This window comes from Cynara cardunculus (genome assembly GCF_001531365.2).
Source record: "Cynara cardunculus var. scolymus isolate 2C chromosome LG 17, CcrdV1, whole genome shotgun sequence".
In the NCBI taxonomy this organism is placed as follows: domain Eukaryota; kingdom Viridiplantae; phylum Streptophyta; class Magnoliopsida; order Asterales; family Asteraceae; genus Cynara; species Cynara cardunculus.
In genome coordinates this window covers 37,002,452-37,026,815 of record NC_037544.1, presented here as the reverse complement: position 1 = coordinate 37,026,815, position 24,364 = coordinate 37,002,452, and the positions used below count along the sequence as shown (strand labels likewise).

General features: G+C 31.8%; 1 protein-coding gene and 1 long non-coding RNA gene across 2 annotated transcripts; one reads left to right on the top strand and one right to left on the bottom strand.

Moving 5' to 3' along the window:
* Positions 1-10,018: 10,018 nt before the first annotated feature.
* Positions 10,019-20,235, top strand: LOC112500602 (glutathione hydrolase 3-like). The gene is made up of 8 exons (XM_025104114.1): positions 10,019-10,150; positions 11,377-11,699; positions 14,717-15,235; positions 15,528-15,763; positions 16,129-16,393; positions 17,379-17,516; positions 18,425-18,735; positions 20,128-20,235. The coding sequence occupies exons 1-7, from the start codon at positions 10,039-10,041 to the stop codon at positions 18,689-18,691; spliced, it is 1,860 nt and encodes a 619-aa protein (XP_024959882.1). The 5' UTR covers positions 10,019-10,038; the 3' UTR covers positions 18,692-18,735; positions 20,128-20,235.
* Positions 19,853-22,510, bottom strand: LOC112500603. The gene is made up of 3 exons (XR_003067359.1): positions 22,298-22,510; positions 20,422-20,477; positions 19,853-20,264 (listed from the first exon to the last, which is right to left on the bottom strand). It is a non-coding gene; the product is annotated as an uncharacterized LOC112500603 (long non-coding RNA).
* Between the last annotated feature and the right edge of the window lie 1,854 nt (positions 22,511-24,364).

Below are 24,364 nucleotides of genomic sequence, written 5' to 3'. Positions count from 1 at the left end.
TCAATGATTATCCTAATTATATTTTAGATTTTTTATATTTAAAATGAGATGTTTATCMTGTATTTGATTGTGTTTATCTGCAGTTAGTTACACGAATTCAGATATGGGATGAAATTGGATAGGAATGAACGGATTTAAGAGTTTAAGAGTTTTAACCAAATGCTTTATAATATAGTATAGATAATTAATATTTGAAATTTAGACCTATCTGGGGTAAAAGGGGTTGCTAAACAGTCTTCTGCTAACTACTTTTCCTCACAAACCAAATTCAACGGTCAAACCAAATATGAAAAAGGTTATAAATGAAATTAATATTGCGTTGTTTTATAGAATTATTTATTTTTATTTTTTGATTAACCTAGATATCCAACCCGTTATGCGAGTCGACTAATCTCAGGACAATCACATGCTTATCAGATAGATCGAAGTTACCGCATTTGAACCTCCGTGACCATAAAGGATTTTTATTCTTCTTTGGATTTGAACCTGAAATCTCCTGCTACTTTTGACCTTTTGAGTCAAGTTTAAACCAATCAGACACCATTCTTGTGGTTAATTATTAATTTTTTTATTGTAGAGGAGATATGAAAAAGGATAGGTTTTTATAGGAGGGAGTATTGATAGATTTTGTTATCTCTAAAATGGAGTTAATTGTAATACTTTTTAAAGATTTTTACTTTTATCACTTTATTACAGAAAAAAAAAAAAATATATATATATATATATATATATATATATATATAGAGAGAGAGAGAGAGAGAGAGAGAGAGAGTATATGTTGAAAATCAGGTATAAAACTCTATGGTGGCATTTGGATTGAATGTAATTTGTTAAAAAAAAAATTGACTTTGAAATAATTGGAGTAGAATGTTGTCAGATTCGACCACATATTTGATTAGCAAACATCCCAATAGAATCTGTTAAGGAAATAAAATATGTCTGTTCACATAATGTAGTTTTGGAATTATAATGAAATATGGGTGAATGACCAAAATCTACTTTTTGAAAATTTAAATTTTTTAAAACTAAAAATTCATTAATAAAATAATTATTTAATGTGTAGAACAATATAAAATACACAACTCAAATATAACCATATATCAAACGACCTTACTAATTTAATATTAGAATTGTCTCAAAATAACTAATTTTTTATTATGTAAAATAGCTAATTTGGTGGTGGTTGGCGGTGGTTCAGATAGGTGGTGATCTACGATGGTTCATATCGGTGCTGCCCTGTGGTGGTTCAGATGGCGGTGGTCGGCAGTGGTTCAAATCGGTGGTGATCCGTGGTGGTTCGGATGGCGGCGGTCAGCTGTTGTTCAGATCGATGGTGGTCGGCAGTGGTTTAGATAGGTGGTGGTCCACGATGATGGTCTATGATGGTTCAGATGATGGTGATCGACGGTGGTTCAGATGGCGGTGACTCAGATCGGCGATAGCCGACGGTGGTTCAGATTAATGGTTATTTAGATTATGAACGAAATACATGTTAATCAATACATTAAATACTTAAAAGTTTGTTTCTAAAATTTGAAGTAGGGGTTACCCCACCTAGTCCTGCATTTGATATCATTCACTTTCAAGAGTAATAATCATCCTACTTTCGAACATCTCCAAGATTTCTATATAGAAAAATTACGTTTCTTTTTTAATTTTTATATTTACAGATTTTTTATTTTGTTTTTTAAAATAAAAAAAAAAGATAAAAAACTCTTAATTAAAAAAAAGAAAAATGATTTTTTTATTCATTCCACCAATGAAATTGAATTAATTATTATTTTATATCAAGTTTTTCTTTTAAAGTGTATTAGAATCATAAAATTGTAAACAATTTAAATAATATAATTAACGATAAAATCTCTAAAATAAAGATCTGTTGGAGTTAAATATAATTTGTTTTGGGGATTTTGATTTTTGATTATTGATTTTAGAGAAATTATAGAGAATCTACTGAAGATGTTTTTCAATAGTTACTTTACAATTCATGCTACACATTGTAGTAATTTATAATTAATTCATATTCGCTTAATTATTAATAATTAAAACTATAAAATTTATTTCTAATTATTTTTAATGACTTGTAATTAGTTAATTATTTTTTAAATTTTAATATTAATATAACTTCATATATAATTTAATAATTAAAATATTAAATTTAATTTTCAAATGACGATATTGAATATATAATCTATATTTTAATATCAAGTGTAAAACTTGTTAAGATAAAATCAATAATATAACAAATTAAGATAATATATTATAATTAATTAAATAACAATAAGTTATTATTGTAATTAAATTAAATAAATAAGATATTTAGGTGGGGTCCATCAACGACCTCTCAAGGTAGGTAGCGGGTTCTCTCAAGGGGACGGATGAGTCTCGGTTCGTGTTCAAATCCTGCTTCATTTTAAATTATCTGTTAATTAATAACTGAAAGATGACTTGTAATATCAGATATATTTAAAAAAAATCTAATTATAGCAAAAAAGAGGGTTTCTAGATGCATTTATAAGTAGGTCAAATAAGTACATCTCTTGAATCTTATTTTTTGAATAATTTTTGGTGGTGTTTACTTTTGGAATATAACCAATATTTACTTTGATGGATATTTTAGTAAAATACATATTTGGTCCCTGTGGTTTTCTAAGTTTCTTGTTTTTTTCTTGTACATTTTGTTTATTTCAATTTTGTCCATCATTTAACGAATGAGAATTAACAATCGTTAAAGAGAAGAACGAAAATCGAGCAAAATTACAAACCATGCTAATAAAATTGAAATAAATAAACCATAAGGACCAAAAAGGAAATATCCAACAAGCACGTATGGATTAAATGGTTGTTTGGTAGTTGTTGAGTGATTTGATGCAGAATGGTTAAGTGGTTATGATGTTTAAGGACTGTGTATGATATAGTGCAAAATGAGGTCGTTTGTTCTGAATGACAAATAATTATCATTTTAACCCTATGTATGATTTAGTTTTGAATGAAACATGGTTGTTTCGTAAATATCTGAATAAAATAATTACTTTGTAATTATTGATATTAGCAATGCATAAATCTTTCTCCTCCCGAACATAATGATCAGTTAACTAGGTAGGACCTCAGATATATATATATATATATATATATCAAGCAACCTGCACTCATAAAGAGGTATATGTATACAAAAGAAGAGTCAAAGATACAAATAAGTCCCAACCAGTTATATATAGATATAAATAAGTCCCAACCAGTTATATGTAGATTCAAATAAGTCCCAACCAGTTATATATACTCTTCATCTTCTTAATTTACATTTTAAGTCTCTTCTTCCTTTGTGTCATTGCCACTTGGTCCTCTATTTCCACTATAACCTTAGATATTGTAAAGATACAATATCAAACAGACATTTACATTAACAACATAAAACACAGTGTTTATAGGATACATGTAGTCTCACTTACAAACTCAAAAATTCTTCAAAACTAATGAACCAAATACATTCCTCCACCCTGACTTAAGAACATTATTTAAGAATCGAACAGATCGATTATTTAAGCAAATTGATGGTTTAAAACCGAGTAGATGCATATTGTTTATGAATTGAACAGTCAACAGAGAAACGGATTGATCGTGAGAGATGATCATATTCGATTCGTGAGTGATTCGATTAGTGAGGGATGTACCTGAAGAACGATGCACATTCGATTATTGGAGTGTTGAACAAATCGATCGTGAAGGCGAGTAGTGTAAGAGAGGATCATGAGACAAAGAGGGCAATTTTGGAAAAATCAGGGCACTGAATGGTTTGGGGAGACTCTTGATACAAAATCACCTAGATGTGTTTAGAATCATTAAAAGACAGAGTTTTTTTTTTGCCAAACACTATTTACATATTAGCGATTCAGATACTGTCTCTTAATAGAACTATTAAGGGGGTGTTTGGGATTGCTTATTTGAAACAATTTATGCTTTTATACAAAAGTCTTTATCAACTTATTATAAGTTAGAATGATTTAACTTCTTCAAAAACTCCTTTTACCGGTTTGACATCGATATAAACTGTTTATCCACACGCTCAAAAACGCTTATTATCGGTGTTACACCGGAATAAGTCAATAAATTTTTTATAAGCAATCCCAAACACTCCTTAAGAGGCAAACAAGCAGCCCAAACTATATTTTGCTCTTTAGTTTAAATCTGTTATTTATCTTGAACATCTCCAACTTTATAGGTCTCCAAATATAGATGCCAACTTTATTGTCATCTATTTTCTAAGGCATCTTCATCTCAACACTAAAAACACAAAAATGAAGGTGTTCTCATTTCCATCCCTACACTAAAACACTAAAAAAAATAGAGGTCACCAAATTTGGCCTCTATATTTGGAGGTCAAAATTGTGGCTTCTATAAATGAAATTATTAATATAATATTAAGTTTAATATACATATATATATATATATATACACACACACACACACATAGAGAGAGAGAGAGAGAGGGAGAAAGACTTGGGATCATGTGAGACCAAACTGTTTTCGTAAGACCAGTGAGACTATTTTTTTATACTTGATACTTCACAGCAGAACACTGCGACGGTAACCTTCACAATGTTTTTGTCGTGAAGGTTCAGTTTCTTTTTATCTTTTTACCTTAATGGGAAGGGAGGGGGACCCTTTCACTACAAAACAAATGACTCTTACTCACAAAAATCACCGATGGAAATTTCCGTCGGTAATTACCAACGGATTACCCAGAAAATATCAATGGTTCGGTAGATTCAATATTTTTCAAGAAAATACCAACGGATCACCCATAATATGCATGAATAATCTCTCACTGATTTAAATTACCCATCAATAATTTACCCATCAACGGATTTCCTTAAGAAAAGTCCCTCGGTAAAGTCTTTCATTTAGTAGTTTCTTTTCTCTCTCTCTAAAATGGCTAGTTCAACTACTAAACGACCCTCACATGTGAGGCACATGACAAGCGTTTAACAAAAAAAACCGACGGTCCTACCCTGACGAACGAAAAGAAAAATATAGGTCCCGATAATAAAAATCGTAAATTTTGAAAAACCGAGGACTAAAACCAGAATTTTCAACAAACTATAAGGACTGAAGTTGTATTTTACTTCTAAATTTATTTATATGCTGCATTTTTTTAAATAAAATAAAATATAAAATATTATTCCAACTTCTTCACATTTGACTTCAAATTACAAGATAAAATAAGCATGGAAGACGTGAGGTTTTGACAAAAATGAATATTCGAATATTGTATGTTGGTTTATTACGAATAAATTATTAATTATATATAGAGTCCCTGTGGTTTATTATAAATTGTGATTTGAGTCCCTCTGAATTAAAATTTGTGGTTTTCATCTTTATAATTTGTAATTTATTGCTATTTTCGTCCCTAAACTAATTTTTGTCTTTTTAAGTACAAGGGATCAAATTAGTAAAGAATTGTAAACCACAAGGACTGAAACAATAATAAATTATATTTCATAAGAACGAAAATAACGATGATTTACAAACTATAGGAACGAAAAATGTAATATACAAACCACAAGGACGTAATTGAAACTTTTAACAAACCACAGGGATGGAAAACAAAATTACTCATATATATATATATATATATATAAATAAAATTTTAATAATTAGAGAACTCCAAAATTTGTGAGATCCGTGAGAAATTCAATTTTAAAATTTCGTTTTTGTAATTTTTTTCTCCATTAAAGTATAATATTTAATGTATTGATGATTTGTTTCACAATACACTTGTTTCAATATTATTCGGTTTACAATGTGAAACTTTTTTACATGTATCTTTTTGTTTCATAAACATGCCAAAAATGTTTACATTGTGAATCGAGTACAAGTAAGACAGATAGATTGTGAAACAAATATATATTAATCATTATATTAAATTCGAATCATAGATGAAAAATAATCAGATAAAATAGCAAATGATGCACTGTTCTCAAGATCTCATGATTTGAAGAGTTCTCAAAAGAAGTCCCCATATATATATATATATATATATATAGAGAGAGAGAGAGAGAGAGAGAGAGAGATGGAGGTTCAAACGAGAACTCCATTTTACGAAAACGTGAAAACACCCTTACCACATGTGATAATACGCGTGAGGGGACCTGGTGGTATGCGGAAGACATGTTCTACGACTTAGGTCGCGCCAAAGGTTGTCTGCGTCTATGATTTAACATAACATGTGATGGTCTTGATGGATTATAATATTATATCAACAACACCCTTATCACATGTGATAATACATGTGAGGGGACTTAGTGATGTAAGGGCGTCTGGCCGATACAAAGACTGTCTTTGTACCGGTCTGAGTTCGATTGCATCTGTTTTAGTATGCCAGATATACATGAAAAATTAAGCGAAAACGACTTTGTTTCAACATAAATGAATGGTCAAGAAATTGAGCATATTTTTAAAGCACCAGAACACCATATTTATGACAAATGTGAATATTAATACTCATTTATATTGTGTTTATATGTGATTTTGCTATATAAAGTTGTAATAATCATTTTTAAAATTACAAGAGAGGTGTCTGATTGGTTTAAGCTTAGACTCTAAAAATCAAAAGTACATGTAGGTCCCAGATTCAAATCCAAGGAGAAATAAAAATTCTCTTGTGGTCATGGAGGTTCAAATGGGGTGACTCAAGATAACCCGCAAAGCAGGTGTCATCTTGGGATTAGTCGGCTCGCATAGCGGGTTGGATATCCAGGTTAATAAAATAGTATAAGTTTAACTTTTGTGTTACATAAACATTGTTAAAATTGTTATATGTTCATTTTGAAAACTAAATATATTGAATAATTATTATAAAATAATAATTATTTTAGAGAATGAGACAGAGAAGCTCTTGGAGATGCTCAAAGCTAGCTTATTTTTGCCAAACAATGCCTATAAGTACATAAATGAATATTATATATATATATATATATATATACACACACATATAAGAATAATAATATAAGGGGTTTTGTGGCAGTTGTTGAATGGTTTGGTGCAGAGTGATTAAGTGATCAGAATGATTAAGATGCTCTAATGATATGATAAAAAATAAAATATAACTGTTTGGTAATTATTTACAATGAGATTAGGGCACTGAATGATCAAGGAACACCCAAGATACAAAATCATTCAAAGGTTTATAAAACCATTAAGAGGCGGATTTTTTTTTGTCAAACAAGATTTACCTCTTAACGATTCAAAAGATGTCTCTTAATAAAACTATTAAGAGGTAAACAAACAACCCATAATATATAATACATCAAGTAATGGAGATATATTGTTAAAATAGTAACCATAGTTATGATTATTAAATATATTATATCATATCATATTAATTGTAATTAATAGAGTGAATTATGGATCTAGTCCTTATCTTGTGATGTTTCATTTTAGTCTCTTTGTTTATTTTTTTTCCTATAAAAAGTAAAAACAATATTTTCATGTATATATATATATATATATATATATATATATATATGTAAGGATATTGAAATAAATATAACAAGATATTATTTTATAATTTGATTTGCTTGCATTAAAAAATTAATTATATTTAATACTATTTAATTTTATTATTTTAGTCTTTCTATCTATTTGGGTATGAAAACTTGGTTGAAATTTATGTAAGGATCTGTTAAATTTGAATTTACGAAGATGATAATCCTTTGATTAAATTCCAAATAGCAGATTTTGAGATTTTGGATGCAGAACAATATAAAAACTGAAAACCCCGATTTTAGGATGATGATGATGTTGGAGTTCATTTGCTGATGGTTTCAACGGTTTTGATGTTAAAATATCGATAACGAGCTTGTTTATTGCAATGGTGGAAAAAGAACAATAAAATTAAATCATCTGTAATATATATATTTTTAAATTTAAACAAATCAAAACATACACCCGTATCTTATTTTATTCTCTATAGATAAAATAAGATATGGTTTTATGATTTGATTTTTTAAAAATTAAAATATTAATTATTATAAAAATATAAAACCATATATTTTTCCATCATTACAATAAAACAATAAATATAAATCATATTTAATATAATTAATTTTTAATTTAAACAATATATATTTATATTTGTATGTTATAATATAATTTTAACTTTTTTATAAAAAAAATAAATAAAAAAGACTAAAATGACCGCTGATTTAATTGAATTAACAAATTTAATTTAACATCGTTAGTTAGAGGGATCATGACCAAGACAAATTGAATATTACAAGCAACGGAGTAAATAAGCCGAGTCGAGTTGAGTAGTAGGTTATTCGAGGTGGAATCGGAAATAAAAAAACACCAGGCTCGAGCTCGATTCGAACTCGAATATCTTTTTCAATTTAAGGCTCGTGCTCGAATATTTTTTGAATTATCGAGCTCGAACTCGATGCTCGTTTATGGGCTCGGACTCAAGTTCGTTTAACTCGTTTGTGAGCTCGAATGACTTGACTCAACTCGACTAGAAAAGTTTAATCGAGTTCTCGAATGAGCCGGGTCGAACATCAGTGTTATGAAGTTCAGTTCGTTAAGTTAAACGAGTTCTATTTTATGTTCAAGATCGACTCGAGCTCGAGTAGCTCGTTAAAAGCTCGACTCGTTTACACCCTTAACCACAAGGACCAAATCCATAATAAACACCATAAAAACCTCAGTTAAAAAATGTCAAAACAAAAGAACCAAATATGTAATTCACTCTAATTAATATTACATTATATTGTCAATTTTAAAGATTGTTTAGCATGTTTTTTGGAGTGTGTTAGATAGCAAACACCCTCATGGCCTAATTCACATGTGAATAAACGTAAAATCCTGGAATTCAAACTAATTGGAGTCCCTCATGGCCTAATTAACATGTGAATAAGCGTAAAATCCTGGAATTCAAATTAAGTTATTTGTTTACTTTTTAATAGTTTTATTAAAAGACAATTTCTGAATTGTTAAGAGATGAATCTTGTTTGGCAAAAAAAAAAAAGTTTGTCTCTTAATGATTCTAAAACTCTCTGAATGATTTTGTATCATAGATCTCCCTTAATCATTAAGAGCCATAATTTCATTGTATACAATTACCAAATAATTATATTTCATTTTGCACTATACCAGGAGAGCCTCTTAATCATTCTGCACCAAACCATTCAGCAATTGCCAAACAACCTTTAAATAGTATTTATTTATTCATTAATGCATCACCAAATATAAAGGTTTAAATTCAAAAAAAAAATCATAAACTTTTAAGGAAAATTAATCAAAATACCTAATTTCCATAAATAAACTCATTTTTTAGTCACTTACTCACTTTTTTAATTGAATTACCATTTTAACCAGAGTTTATTCAAATGTCCTAAGCATTTTCATAAAACCCAAATTTTAAATTAAACGAAAAAAGAAAATAAAATTACACGTAAATTTGCATAAAAATCAAAATTACGTAATTTTTTTTTTTACTTTAATCTAAAAATAGGTTTATACGTAACGTAAACTTTAACCAAAATGAAATATTCGTTTTAAAAATGGCTAAAAAATGAATTTGACTGCGAATATCAGTTAGAGATTGTTTGGCAGTTGCTGAATGGTTTGGTGTAGAATAATTAAGAGACTTTCATAATATAGTGCAAAATGAAATATAATTATTTAGTAATTGTTTACAATGAAAACAGTGCGCTTAATGGTTAAGGGAGACTTAAAATACAAAATCATTCAAAGAGTTTTAAAACCATTAAAAGAAAGACTTTTTATTTACCAAACAAGATTCACCTCTTAATTATTCAGATCTTATCTCTTAATGAAGCTATTAAAAAGTAAACAATAAAACAAACAACCCCTTATTTTGGTCAATTTCTTAATTTATAATTTCCAATGGGGTTTTTTTGGTGGAGTAAAAGATGGATTTATATCATTGGCCATTGTTGTATATAATACAAGAATCGACGTGAACAACCACCCATTGACACATCAACTCTCTAACTGTGTGTAAGTGTGTGAGAGAGAAACATGGGAAAACAGAGCTTAGAAACTCCATTTTTGAACCCTGCAGAAGATACCAAAACCAGAAGCAAATGGAGACCAACAATTTGGTTCTTCATTTCACTCATATCCATAACTTGTAAGTGTTTTCCTTTTTCCGATTTAGATCGATTTTTTTACGATACGGGTTTTGTTCAGAAAGTCGAATTCCGAGATGGGTTGGTCTTAATTGATTAAGTTCAATTTTAAGAAAATACGATATGGGTTTTGTTCATAAAGTCAAATTTTGAGATGGGTTGATCTTAGTTGATTAAGTTCAATTTAAGAAAATACGATATGGGTTTTGTTCAGAAAGTCAAGTTTTGAGATGGGTCGATCTTAATTGGTTAAGCTCAATTTAAGAAATTCGACCATGATCAATTGATCGATCTTGATGGTATTGAGTATGGAATCGAGCAAGAATTTAGAGAAAACGAGTTTGTTTGGGTGAAAAAAGTCGTAGTATTGTTTGGAATATTCTTTGATAATAACGTTTATGATGGAGTGAATAAGATCGAAAAATGATTCTAACAGTAAAAACGTAATTATTTTGGGATGCAAAAATGACTGCTTGTTCAGTGGATTTTATGTTTCCGATAATTTAAGAGATTTATTCTTTTTAATAAATTTTATTTTTTCAAATTGAACGGATGTACGAATTGGTTGATAAGAATAAAGTTTCTGAGACTAGTTGAATAGTACAACCACCTGTAAGTCGATGATTTGGTTTGACAGTTGCTGAACGGTTTGATGCATGATGATTAAGTGGTCGGAATGATTAAGAGACTCTCATGATATAGTGAAAAATGAAATATGGCTGTTTAATAAGGGGTTGTTTGTTTATCTCGTAATAGTTCCATTAAAAAACAGTATTCGAATCGTTAAGAGGTGAATCTTGTTTGACAATTTTTTTTTGTTTCTTAATGATTCTAAAATGCTCTGAGTGATTTTGTATCTGGGTCTCTCTTAACCATTAAGCGTCCTGATTTCATCTTAAACAATTACGAAACAATTATATTTCATTTTGCACTCTATCATGAGAGTCTCTTAATCATTCTGACCACTTAATTATTCTGCACCAAACCATTCAACAACTGTCAAACAACCCCTAATTGTTTAGAAACATTAGGAGGAGACTTTTTTTAATCAAACATGATTCATCTTGTTGTCTCAATAAAACTATTAAGAAGTAAACAAACAACCCCTAAATTGATTTTTTACATAACTTACCTTCACTCCCCCAGTAGAATTTTCCACGAGACCCAGTCTACAAAATTCCTGAATCCGTCGCTGTCTACAACTAAAGTTGTTAATTATTTTTTTCAGTTCTATGTTATACGGTAGGAGGCAAATTAAGTCCATTGAGTTTAAATGGTTGGAAGGAGGAGACACAATCCGATGGTATCGTTGAGTCGTTGGAAGCGGTGGTTGCCGCAGACGATGCTCGTTGTTCGGAGATTGGTGCATCGGTTCTTAAAGATGGCGGTCATGCGGTGGATGCTGCCGTGGCGGTGGCTTTATGCGGCGGGGTTGTCAATCCGATGGCTAGCGGTATTGGAGGAGGGGGGTTTATGGTCGTCCGATCGGCAGATACATCACAAACTCAAGCATTCGATTTCAGGGAAACGGCTCCTGCAGCTGCTTCACAGGTTATTTTCGACTTTTACTTATTTAATAATAAAAAATTATTTTTTATTAAAGTCAATGAAAAATAGTTATATAATATAATTAATTTGGTTGTAATGTCTTGCACGTTATTTAAAATTTAATTGTTTTAATTTGAAAGAAATTATAAAATACAATTTGGATTTATCAAATAATTCAACACTAATGTTTGTTATATCTCAAATAGCAACTATAAACTTTCTGTAGTTTCAAAGTGTGTTTTATACAATGGTATTGTTGTTTTTGGCCTCTTAGAAGATTAGTGATTCAATCTTCACCATAGATAAGGAGGGTGTGTAAGTTTATTTGTTGTTTTTACTATATTGGTAGATTTAAGGAAGATTCCATTAAGATTTTCTTTTTCTTTTAAGGAATCTCCTTTTTTGTTATATATATATATATACATATATATATATAGAGAGAGAGAGAGAGAGGTGAGTTATTATACAAACCTTTATATTTGTACAACCAATACAACTCAATTTCAACCATTCATTTAATTTGATGAATATGTAATTTGATAGAAGTTTTGATTGTTTTCTAATATAAAATATTGATCATAATTAATGAACCTTATTCATCTTCCATAAATATTTAAATCATAATAAATGAGCTCTCATCATTTCCATAAATATTTCAATTTGTTAGGTTGCATTGGTTGTACAAATACGATGAGTTGCGTTTGAAACAAACTCTCTCCCTCTCTCTCTCTCTCTCTCTCTCTCTCTATATATATATATATTTATATAAATGAGTTATTATACAACTCTTTACATTTGTACAACCAATACAACCAATCTCAACCGTCCATTTAATTTGATGAATATGTAATTTCATAAAAGTTTTGATTGTTTCTTAATATAAAGTATTGATCATAATTAATGGACCTTATTTATTTTTCAAAAGTATTTAATTTATAATAAATGAATTATCATCATTTCCATAAATATTTCAATTTATTGGGTTGTATTGGCTGTACAAATATGATGAGTTGCATTTGAAACAAACTATATATATATATATATATATAAATTCCATTAAGATTTTCTTTTTCATTTAAGGAATCTCCTTTTTTGTTATATATATATATATATATATATATATATATGAGAGAGAGAGAGAGAGGGGGGAGTTTTCTTAATAATACAAAATTAATTAGGAATTCGGAAACTATCTACAGCACAAACATATTTATGATAAATATGAAAGTGTTATTTATCATGAATCACACATTGATAATGAATAACATATCCATATTTTTGAGGAAGATGTCACGTGTCGTGTTATGAACAATTTCACTGTTAAAAATAAATTTAAGAACCAATTTAATCCACACCGTTTATTTATACGTACAGTTGATATTGATTTGTGGAATCTATAATAATTACTCTTTTTTGAATCTATGAACCAAATACTTTTGGATGGTTTGTAGTTGAGATATCATTTTCATTAAAAAGTAATAATAAATAAATTGATAAAATAGGGTGCATGATGTTTAGAAAATAAAATATTATTTTAACGATTGATTTCACCTACTAACCATTTTTTTATAAGGTTTATTAAAATAGTTTGAGGTCCCTAATTTTAATTTTTTTTTGCATGCCGGTTGAAAGGTTAATTTTTTTTGCAGACGCGGATGAGATTTTTTTTTTGCAGATTTGGATGAAAAATGTTATTTTTTTTGCAGATATAAGTAGAAAGTGTAATTTTTTTGTTTTGTAGCTGGAATTCCAATTGCAGACGTGGGTTTCATATATATATATATATATATATATATATATATGTTAATTTTGGTAAACTTGAAGAGAAAATGACTAGTAAGTAAAAAAACAACTCTGAAAAATGATTATTTAAATAATTTTCCGTTACAATTTTTAATTTCATAAGAAACTTTATTTTGATTAAAATATAAATATATCATAAAACTCACGTTTATTTAAGAACATCTATCCTCCCTTTTTCTTTTTCTTGTTCTTAAAAAAGAGTACGTTTTTCGTTCTTACCATTTGTTGAAAAGTGCTATACAACGTTTTCGAAATTAAGGTCTTTGTGTCTGTAATTTACTATTAGTTGTTCTTAAGGGCGGACTTATTATGCTCTGAGTGGTTTTGATACGCCTGCTCAACCAAAAAACCAAAAACAGTCCTTCCCCCCCCCCCGGGAAAATATCCCTTGAAATTAACCAAAATAATTAAAAGTCTCTCAAAATCAATTAAAACACTGAAAAATCCTTTGACATAGTAGAATTCAGCTAAAACACGATGGATGACTTTTACGGGCTTTTGACTCACCTTAAAGGTGTACCCACTAGGCAAAAATACAAGGCCAGCTAATAACTTTTTCGTCATTATGTGTGTATAATTCATTGTTTGTTTTCGTTCTTATAGTCTATAATTCATTGTTATTTCCGTTTCTTATCGTACTTAATTTCAATAAATTGATTTAAGGACAAAAATAATAATGATTTACAAACAATAAAAATGGAAACCGTAATATTAATAATAAAAAAGTAGAAATTGTAATTTTAAACAAACTACAGGGACTAAAATCGTAGTTTACCAAACAAATTTATTCCCTTTTCCTAAAATATGATGTTCGAAAAGCACAAATAACAATGAAAATAAAAATTATTTCATTTTTCATATTTTATATTTATTTTTACAGATAATTCATAGTTAATAATGTAGGAATTAATGCGCTGTATGTTTACCTCTTAATAGTTTTATTAAGATGCAACATATGAATCATTAAGAGGTGAAAAAAAATTATCTCTCTCAATGATTTTTAAAATCTTTTGAATGATTTTATATTCTGGACCCCCCTTAACCATTTAGCATCATAATTTAATTGTAAAAAATTATATTTCATTTTGCGCTATATTATGATAGCATCTTAATCATTCTGCACCAACTTTAATCACTTATCAAGTTATATTGTAATTATTGATTGTATAGAAAAATATTATATCAGAACAATCTTGATATATTTTGTTATTATACAGAACATGTATCAGAACAATCTTGATGAGAAATATAACGGGGCGCTAGCGATGGGTGTCCCTGGCGAGATCGCTGGACTTTATGAAGCTTGGTTGAAATACGGTCGACGACCATGGAAAGAGTTGTTCCAGCCCGCTATTCGTCTTGTCAAAGACGGGTTTTTAGTCGCTCCTTATCTCGCCAATTCACTCTCAGGCAATGCTGACACAATCATGAAAGACCCAGGCTTACGACATGTGTACGCTCCAAATGGGAAAGTTTTACAAGCAGGCGAAACGTGTTACAACCATCAGCTTGGTTTGAGCTTGGAAGCCATAGCAGAAGGAGGTCCCGAGGCTCTTTATAATGGTGCGATAGGGGAGAAGCTTATTAGCGATGTCCAATCTGGTGGCGGTATCTTAACGATGGATGATATGAGGAACTACAAAGTGAAAGTTACAGATGCGGTTGAAGTGAACACGATGGGGTTCACCATTCTCGGGATGCCACCCCCGTCAAGCGGTACACTCGGGCTAGCTATGGTACGTTTTTTAACTTATTGAACGTAAAGACAACTAAAATTTGTTGTCCCTTGGATGCGACATTAGATTAAGACATGATAGGACTGAGTGAGACAAAAATGTAGTTTTTTTCCACACCAAAATAAGTGGAACAAAAATCAGGAAAATGAGACAAGATTGGTAAATTACTAAATTATCCACATCAAATTAAAACCCTAAAACCTTGCACAGTTCTAATTCTTTCTCCGACTGCCTCACTCTTACTTGTCCAGTCTTGACATGTAGTATTATGACACTATTTCTAATAACGCAGGTATTAAATATCTTGAATGGCTACGAGGACACAAATGGTGCGAAGGGAGCGTTGGGTTTACACCGATTCATAGAAGCCTTGAAACATATGTTTTCTTATCGGATAAACTTGGGTGACCCGGATTTTGTCGATATAAGTAAGACTACATCCGATATGCTCTCTCCTTCGTTTGCAGACAAAATCCGAAAACGGATTTTCGATAACACCACTTTCCCTTCAGAATATTACTTACCCAGGTAAATTCATCAGTTTTTAAAGCATCTTTGACAATCATAAGATTAACTGATTTTTTCAGCTTATTGAAAAAACCATTTATGTCCTGTTAGCCATAACAATTAAATAGTCAACATTTTGTATTCTTTGTATTAAATTTTTAAAAAGCTACTTCCAATAATGTCCTTTATATTTTAACTTACATTGTCATCTAGTTTATCAGTTATTTTTTATATATTATAAAAATGACTAGTTTATCAGTTAGTTTATCTAGTTTATCAGTTAGTTTATCAACTACTGACTAGCGTTTCAGTTAGTTTGTCAAACGTTAACTTTAGTTTATTTGACCTAAAATATCTGACTAGGTATTGGATGGTGTTTTAACTAGGTGGAGTCAGATTCAAGATCATGGTACAAGTCATTTTTGCATAGTAGATGCAGATAGAAATGCTCTATCCATGACAACGACCGTTAACTACCCGTTTGGTGGCGGTGTTCTATCTCAGGCGACCGGAATTCTGCTAAACAACGAGATGGCAGACTTTTCGGTACCCACAGAAGTATCCCCCGACAGTCTTCCTCCTTCCCCTACAAATTTTATCAGACCAAACAAGAGACCGTTATCCTCGATGACTCCAATCATCATTGTAAAGGTAGAAACCAAGAGACCCCTCCTAAAAAACAACAATCTAAGAACATCTATAACTGAATTTTTTACATAGCTTTTTGACGACCTAAACTTATGGAAACAACCCATAAAAAAAAACCCTATTTTTTTATTAACCTGGATATCCAACCCGCTATACGAGCCAACTAATCCCAGAACGACCACCTGCTTTGCAGATAGCCTAGAGTCACTGCTTTGAACCTCCGTGGCCACAAGGGGATTTTTATTCCTCCTTGGATTTGAACTGGGACCTCATGTTATTTTTTACTTTTGGAGCCAAGCTTAAACCAATCAGATATCAGCACTTGTGGTTGCCTATTTTTGTGTGTGTGAAAGCACCCAGAAAAATGTTTTTTTTATTTGTGGGTCAACATTTTTGGATAAATATTCAACGAAATGCTCTAAATTTGACTTTAGGAGTCAAAAAGCAACTTTCCAATTTCAAATTTGCTAAAAAAAACTTTTTTAAGGATTAAGTTTCGTTTATCCAAATGTTTACGGAGCAAATGTTTAGTGGTAAAAATCCACACTCTTGTTTATCTTATAGGGTAAGAGTTGTCACTCTCACTTATCAGTAAGACTCACAGTCCTAGACATTGCACTTACCAGGTGATATTCTTGGTATTTATCATGTTCATCTAGTAAGATAGATGACATGATAAACACTTAGCAAGTAATCGTTTGGTAAAAAACTCCTAGAATTAAAAAAAATTTAGATGTTAACAAAAAAAATTAAAACAAATTTATTAAAGACCGGGATTAATTACTAAAATAACCATCTTGATTGCAGTCCTATCACAAAATGAAAGTTTTTTCTTTTCTAAACCTGTACAAAATAACCACAAAATGATAGTTTTTTGTTTTCTAAATCTGTACTTTTTCTTATTTTAGAGAATCTGTTGAAGATGCTTAAAATTATTATACTGTCCTTAGAAAGTCTAACGTTCGACGGTCAAAAACTTGTTTGATAGGATGATCAATTGGCGGGGGTTCTTGGAGGGAGTGGCGGGTTGTACATAATTCCAGCCGTTATACAAGTCTTCCTTAACCATTTCGTCCTCGGAATGGAGCCTTTAGATGCTATTCAGTCTCCAAGAGTCTATCACAAGGTGATGTATTTTCTATTCGACACATAAATCCCACTTGAATGTGATTAAACAGTTGGTCAAAACGTCTGTTTTGACCAACCATTGACTCACATTTGGTGTTTCTTTATTGGAAACATTTTCTAGCATTACATATCAGAAGGTGGGGTCTAGGATGTGATGTACATGGACTTGTCCTCTACCTTCAATAGTAGAGCAGTTGTTTCTACACCACCAATTGACACCCTTTTGGGTCTTTTCTCTTTGAAGCATTTGCTCAAGAAACCAAATCAAACTAACCCAATATTATCCTACCAAAAGATGGGGTCTGGGGTTGAGATGTACACAGACTTGTCTTCTACCTTAAAGAGCAGAGCAACGTTTATATAGCACCCATTGACACACATTTGGGTCTTTTTTCTTGGAAACATTTTTTTTGAAACCAAACCAAACGAGCCCAATACATCACACTAGAAGATGGGATTTAGGATGAGATGTACGTAGACCTGTCCATTGACACACGTTTGGGTCTTTTTCTTGGAAACATTCTCTTGAAATCAAACCAAATGAGCTCAGTACATCCTACTAGCAAGTGAGGTATGTGGTGGAATGTACATAGATATGTCATCTACCTCAAAGAGCAAAGCGACTGTACCTCTACCTCAAAGAGCAAAGCGACTGTATCTACATCACCCGTTGATGCTTTCTGGGTCTTTTTCCTTTGAAGCATTTTCTCATGAAACCAAACTAAACGAGCCTAATATATCCTACCTGAAGGTGAGGTCCAGGAGTGGGATGACTCAAACTTGTCCCTTTTGAGAGTGGTTGTTTCTCAGAAGACCCCATCATGTGAGAAGTGTGTGCTAGAAAAAGAAACCCCGTTTTCTTATGATGATGTGAATATTAATCCAAGTCCTTTCGCGTTAATGCAGTTGATGCCGAATGTTGTATACTACGAAAACTGGACAATGATCGATGGCGATCATATCGAGCTTTCGAACTACCGGAAGAAATTTTTGAAAGAAAGGGGTCATCAATTGGAGTCAAAAGCAGGGGGAGGAGTCAGTCAGCTTATCATTCAAACACTTAATAAACCAATCGAAAACAGAAAAATGTCTTACAATCATAAACAAGTTTTGAAAGGGATGCTTACAGCTGTAAGTGATCCAAGGAAAGACGGCAAGCCTGCTGCTTGCTGATGATTGTTGATTTGTCTTCTGACTGATTTCGAGGCATTCTTGTTATGTTAGGTAGAAATAAACATTCTTAAATTTGTCAGAAGGTCATGCATGTAAAAAAAATATCTGCCAAAAGGCTATTCTCTTAAAATATCTGATATAATGGAAAAGAATTGTCTTATTCTATATATTTTCCCCAGTTCCGCTGTTACTGCAGACTTTATGCAATCAATTGGATTTATATAGATATCCCTTCAACACAACATAGATGACTTTTTATTTATCAGATCTAGGGACTTGTCATTCTGGGGCAATCTGCACTTATCTAGACTCAAGGCTCCTCACATGTCTAGCCCCCTTTCGACACTCTGGATGATCTGTACCCGTCTAGCCTCCATTGAAGGGGGCGTGTAGAGTTCCACATCGGCTGATTTGGACATTTCTCCTTGTACATGCTGGGACCTCCCTTCTCTCCTCAAGGGCTCTTTTGAAGAATAATCTAATTGGGTTACACATATCTCAAATGGTATCAGAGGTGAACTCTACCACTTAAGGACTCAACGTTGTGGGGCAATTTTTACTCGTTTATCCCCCTCTCGACACTCTTGACAATACGTACCCATCTAGCCTCTATTGGAGGGGGTGTGTTAGAGTCTCACATCGTCTAAACTTTGACCATTTCTCCTCAATATATGTTGGAATCTCCCAACTCTCCTACATGATGTTTTGGAGAGTAATCTAATGGGATTACACATATTCTCACACTTTAAGTCTCCATTAAATAACTTAGATTGCCGGTATTACTCGGTTCAGTATTATGAGACATCCATAAATTCCTCTAAAACAATCATAAAACTAAATTCCCCAACATTCCGTTGCTTGTTACATTCGATCAATTAAACTCATGTCTCCTATAACATTATCCTTGCCATAAAAAGACAAAGGATTGGTTAAAATCATCATAAACATGGTAAAAGTTCAAGAATAAAAATAGGAAAAAAGAGCCAGAGAGCTATATACACGCCTCAATTAGAGTTTAATGGGACTCACAGCTTATTCGGTTAACTATACACGATTGTTTGGTAGTGGCTTAATAATATATAAAGTGGCTTATTCAGTAAGCTTCTAGGGGGACGCTTTATGCAAAAAACCATGTTTTTTCCGAACTGCACTTCGCGACTAAAAAACATGCTCATTCCATTTATGAAAAACCATCCCAAACAAAACATTCCCAACCTATACAGACAGATTAATCCACACAGAAAGCTTTATCAATAGTAGACTTAATGGAAAACCAACCAAACATCCCCTTACTATCGTTTAAACAGAACCTTACAAGAATTCATTGCCTCTTTAACCGAACTTCAAATGCTCAACATAACCGAATCTCAATTTCATCAGGCATAGTAGAACGGAAAGATCTTTGCAGGGTTCGCTAGAAAACAGAACGAAAATACCTGTTAAGATGCTTTGTTCATAAGTTGTATTGGTGCTAGAATATAGCCTTGCTTGTTTCAACAATATAGCCATTCATGACCATTTCCTCGAGCATGAAGTGAGCTTTCTCCAGGCGGAATATAATGTCCAATTCGCACTACAAAACCAAAAAAATACGTACGGAATAAGAAAACCCAAAAATACCGAAGGGTCATTGACTCATTGGCCAAGTGGTACCCAGGTTATTACCAAAAGTGAGGAGTGTGCGTTAATTATGATATGCTTAAAAAGATGTGCCGATGCTGGAGACTTACCACATTGCCAAAATGACAGTCCATAGTTTCAACTAAAAGATGTATGAATTCCAGCACTGCAAGCTCGTTTTTCCAAAAAAACAAGAAACACTCGTCAATACGAAGAGAAACTGAAGATGATTGCATGTAAAAAATAGGTTGCAAGTTCGAATCTCTTTGGCTCCTTTTTAATATTTGGTAACAACTACAGAAAAGAAGGAAACCCACTTGTATGTCATTTTCAATTAAATTGTACTTTCTATAATTAAATTTTCTTTTATTTTATAATACGTTAATCAAATTGTACCCCCGATTGGAAATTTTTCTAAGTCCGCTTCAAGTAATATGCATTCCTTGATCAAGATAATGGGAAGTGCGAAGCAATTCATGGTATGTTAACACTAATACAGAACAGGATTACAGGACAATCTTGATCAAAGAACTTGGTTCATTTCATGGAAATTTTAATCAAAGTATCGGCATAAAATGGAAGAGATGGCATAATAACTTACTTCCTCATTGTGAACTCCAAATAAAAAAACAATGATGCATACCGCCTATACAAAATTTTGTATGTCCGATGCTCGACGAATGAGCACTGTTTCAAACTAATACGGAGGTGGTGTCACCAATATACGATTGAACAAACACATAGCAAGTGAAAGTATAATATAACCAAACGGTTGCAATAAAGTAATACCAATGGGTCATTGGCCCAACGGTATCCAGGTTAATAGTAAAGACCAATCACGCAAAGTCCATAAGGTCAAGGGTTCAAACCTCATAAAAGATGAAGAGTGTGTGTGAGTATTTGCTGTATATAAATATTATATACTTTAAAAGAAAGTAAACCATAGTTAAAAGATAGTTCAACTCTTTATAGATAATGGTTGCAACTATAATCGATAAGGGAAAGCAAGGAAATAAAACGTCACACTAAGGAGGATATGAAATAATTGTCCTAGAGATGAGGCAACCAACAACAAGAACTGCAGTCTCTGAGGCAAAATGCAACTTCAGCAAAAGGCCCATGAATTGCATGAATTAATTATCCCAGTGAAGTCTTTGCACTAAATTCAAGTGTCTGCTTCTTGCAAAACTAAATTCAGTCGATAAGAAATTGGCATTATCGAGTGTGCTTCTTGCAAAACAGAACTAAGGGGCCGTTTACTAAACACTCGCTTGGTAAGTGCTTACCGGATAAATTTCCTTATCTGATGAACATGAGAAGGGCCAAGAATCTTACCGGGTAAGAACAATGAAAAGGATAGAGAGTCTTACCCGGTAAGTAAGGATGACGACTCTTACCCAAGTAAGCACTTACCCAGTAACTTGTTGCATTCGATATGTTTGGATGTACTAAAATCTTACGTATCACAACAAATTATAAAGTTGAATCCTATTGGTAAGCACTTACCGGGTAAGCATTTAGGTAAACGGCCCCTAAATCGATAAGAATTGGCATTATCGAGAGCATTAAGCAGAGAATCAGCTAGACAGAAAGTAGGAATCATTCCTTAAATTGCTAATACTTCTCATATTAAATCAATTAATTTCAATTTAGAAGGCATATCCTTTGAGAACTAAGTAATACAAATCACAAAATGCAAACTGCAAATATCATTCCTAATAATTTCATAAGCAATGCGATAATTCCTACTCTATTTCTAGCTGATCCTCTACTTATGCTCCTGATAATGCCGATTTTATCGATTTAATTCAGTTTTGCAAGAACCAAACACTTGCAGCAAAGACTTTACTAGGCTAATGAATTCATGCAATTTAAGGTTAATCCATACTTCCACAAGAGTAAACAGATTCATGAATTTTCCAGCTGATTTCACATACATTTATACATATGCATAGGATAATATACATCAATAGGGATGAAGCTTACTTGTTGTTCGTTACGAGCAAGGCACTTGCGAACTATTTCACCCTCCAGAGTTCGACGCTCTTTTAGGGTTAGGTATTAGTAGTATTATGCAAGACGAGTCTGGCCTTGTTTGTTCACCATTAATATGAATCGAATCCCCATTTCTTCGTTTACTTTTAACAATTTCCGATCGGATTCTCGGCGTTCGATCGGAAAATCGTTCTGATAACGAATGGATGAAACTGAATTGGGATTTTGTTGAATTGGTTATATCCAGTTTGCCCCCTTAATTTATTGAATTTAGTCAAAATAAGCCCTTCATGTATTGAAGAAACCCAACATAGTCCCCCATTTTATGTAGTTTCTCCTTGTTCATGAGTTGGGTTGATTGAATTGGAGACATTTGAACAACCTAACCCAATGTTTGTAATTTAAAAAATATCTACCTAAACCTTAAGGTTTGGTCGGGTTGATACTTTTATACATCAAAATATTCTGCTACCCTTGAATATGTTGTTTTTTCTAGTCTATTTATAATTTTTTTTATCATTAACCATTTTATACAATTTACTCATACTTTTTAAATATTAAGTATGTGACATTCAATTGATTTTCTCAGTTTGCATATATATATATATATATATATAGATATATTCACGATTACCGAACATATGTATAAATGAGTTAGATAGAGATGAAGAATAGATTGAAAATATATGCATATGAATAGGGTACGCGATGGTCTAATTGTATAATGTACACATTAATAGAGTCTCAACAATCATATAAAATCCACAAAATAAAAGGATATTAGGTTCATTAGGTTGTGTTTGGTTCAAATAAAAGTAACCCAATACCTATACTTTAAAGATTTCATAACTCGATTAGACATCATGTTGCTTCATGTTGAATTATTTCGCGTTGGATCGATAGGGTTGAAGACGGGTTCTGTATGGAGCTTAATCGCTTTATTTTGTTTCCCAATGATATAAAAAATAAAACAAAAATCATAATCTCAAATTAAATTCGTAATTTATGTTTTAACATGCTTCTACCATTTGGTATGTAGCTTAGTTGGCAAAGAAGTGAGACAGTTTTGTCCAAATACAAGACATGTCCCAAATTCTGAGTGAACCAAATATTACCCTTTCGTATTGATATCATTGAAGACGAATTCTGTATGAAACCGTTTGAGGTTGTCGATAATCAACTTTTTCTAAACAAATGTGTTTAACATATTTACTTATTTTGTTCCATACATTTGGATTTAAATATATGGGATTGTTTATGGGCCAGGGGGAAGCGGGCTGCGACCTAATAACTTGTATGAGCAACCCACAACCCAAAAGCAAGCACCATTGGGTAGGGGTGAGCAGCGGAACCGGGTACCCGGCTATAGAACCGGAACCGCCGGTTCCAGAACCGGAACCGATATGAGTGGCATTGGGTATTTGGATTCACTATTTCCACCTTTGTGTATTTAGAGATGGTTAATTTGTGTTTGCCCTTGTTATGACCCGACAGTCTGGGACCGGTAACGAGTTTGCGGGATTCCAAGATTCGGCTAGGCGTACGATTGGTTAAGGGATCGACACCAGTTATATATGAGATTGATTTTTCAAAAAAAATATAGTTTTTTTTATTAGTTATAATGTGTTATAGAATAACTGAAAAAGAACAACAATTGAATAGAGAGAATGAATATGTAATTCTCTCTAATCATAAGTTCTTTTTTTAGTGATGAGTTACAACTGGATAACTATTAGATATTTCATTTATAATCTAACTCTGATATATCTATCTCTATCTTTATCGTCATATCCTTTAGACGATGACACACTTATCCTACAACGTAATGCAAGTTTTCAAGTAAATACATTATTAAAGTGTATTTGAATGCTACATTTGAAAAGTTGTAATTTTAAAACCTTAGTAACATTTTTGTGTACAACTTATTTTTAAAGAAAAATCGGGGAATCACATTGGAGATAGGCCCGATGTGACTAGGACCGGTTCTCGGGACTAGGATCAGTATTAGGGTTTTTGGTTAGGACCGAAATTGATATGGGCCTAGCCCGGTTCGGTCCG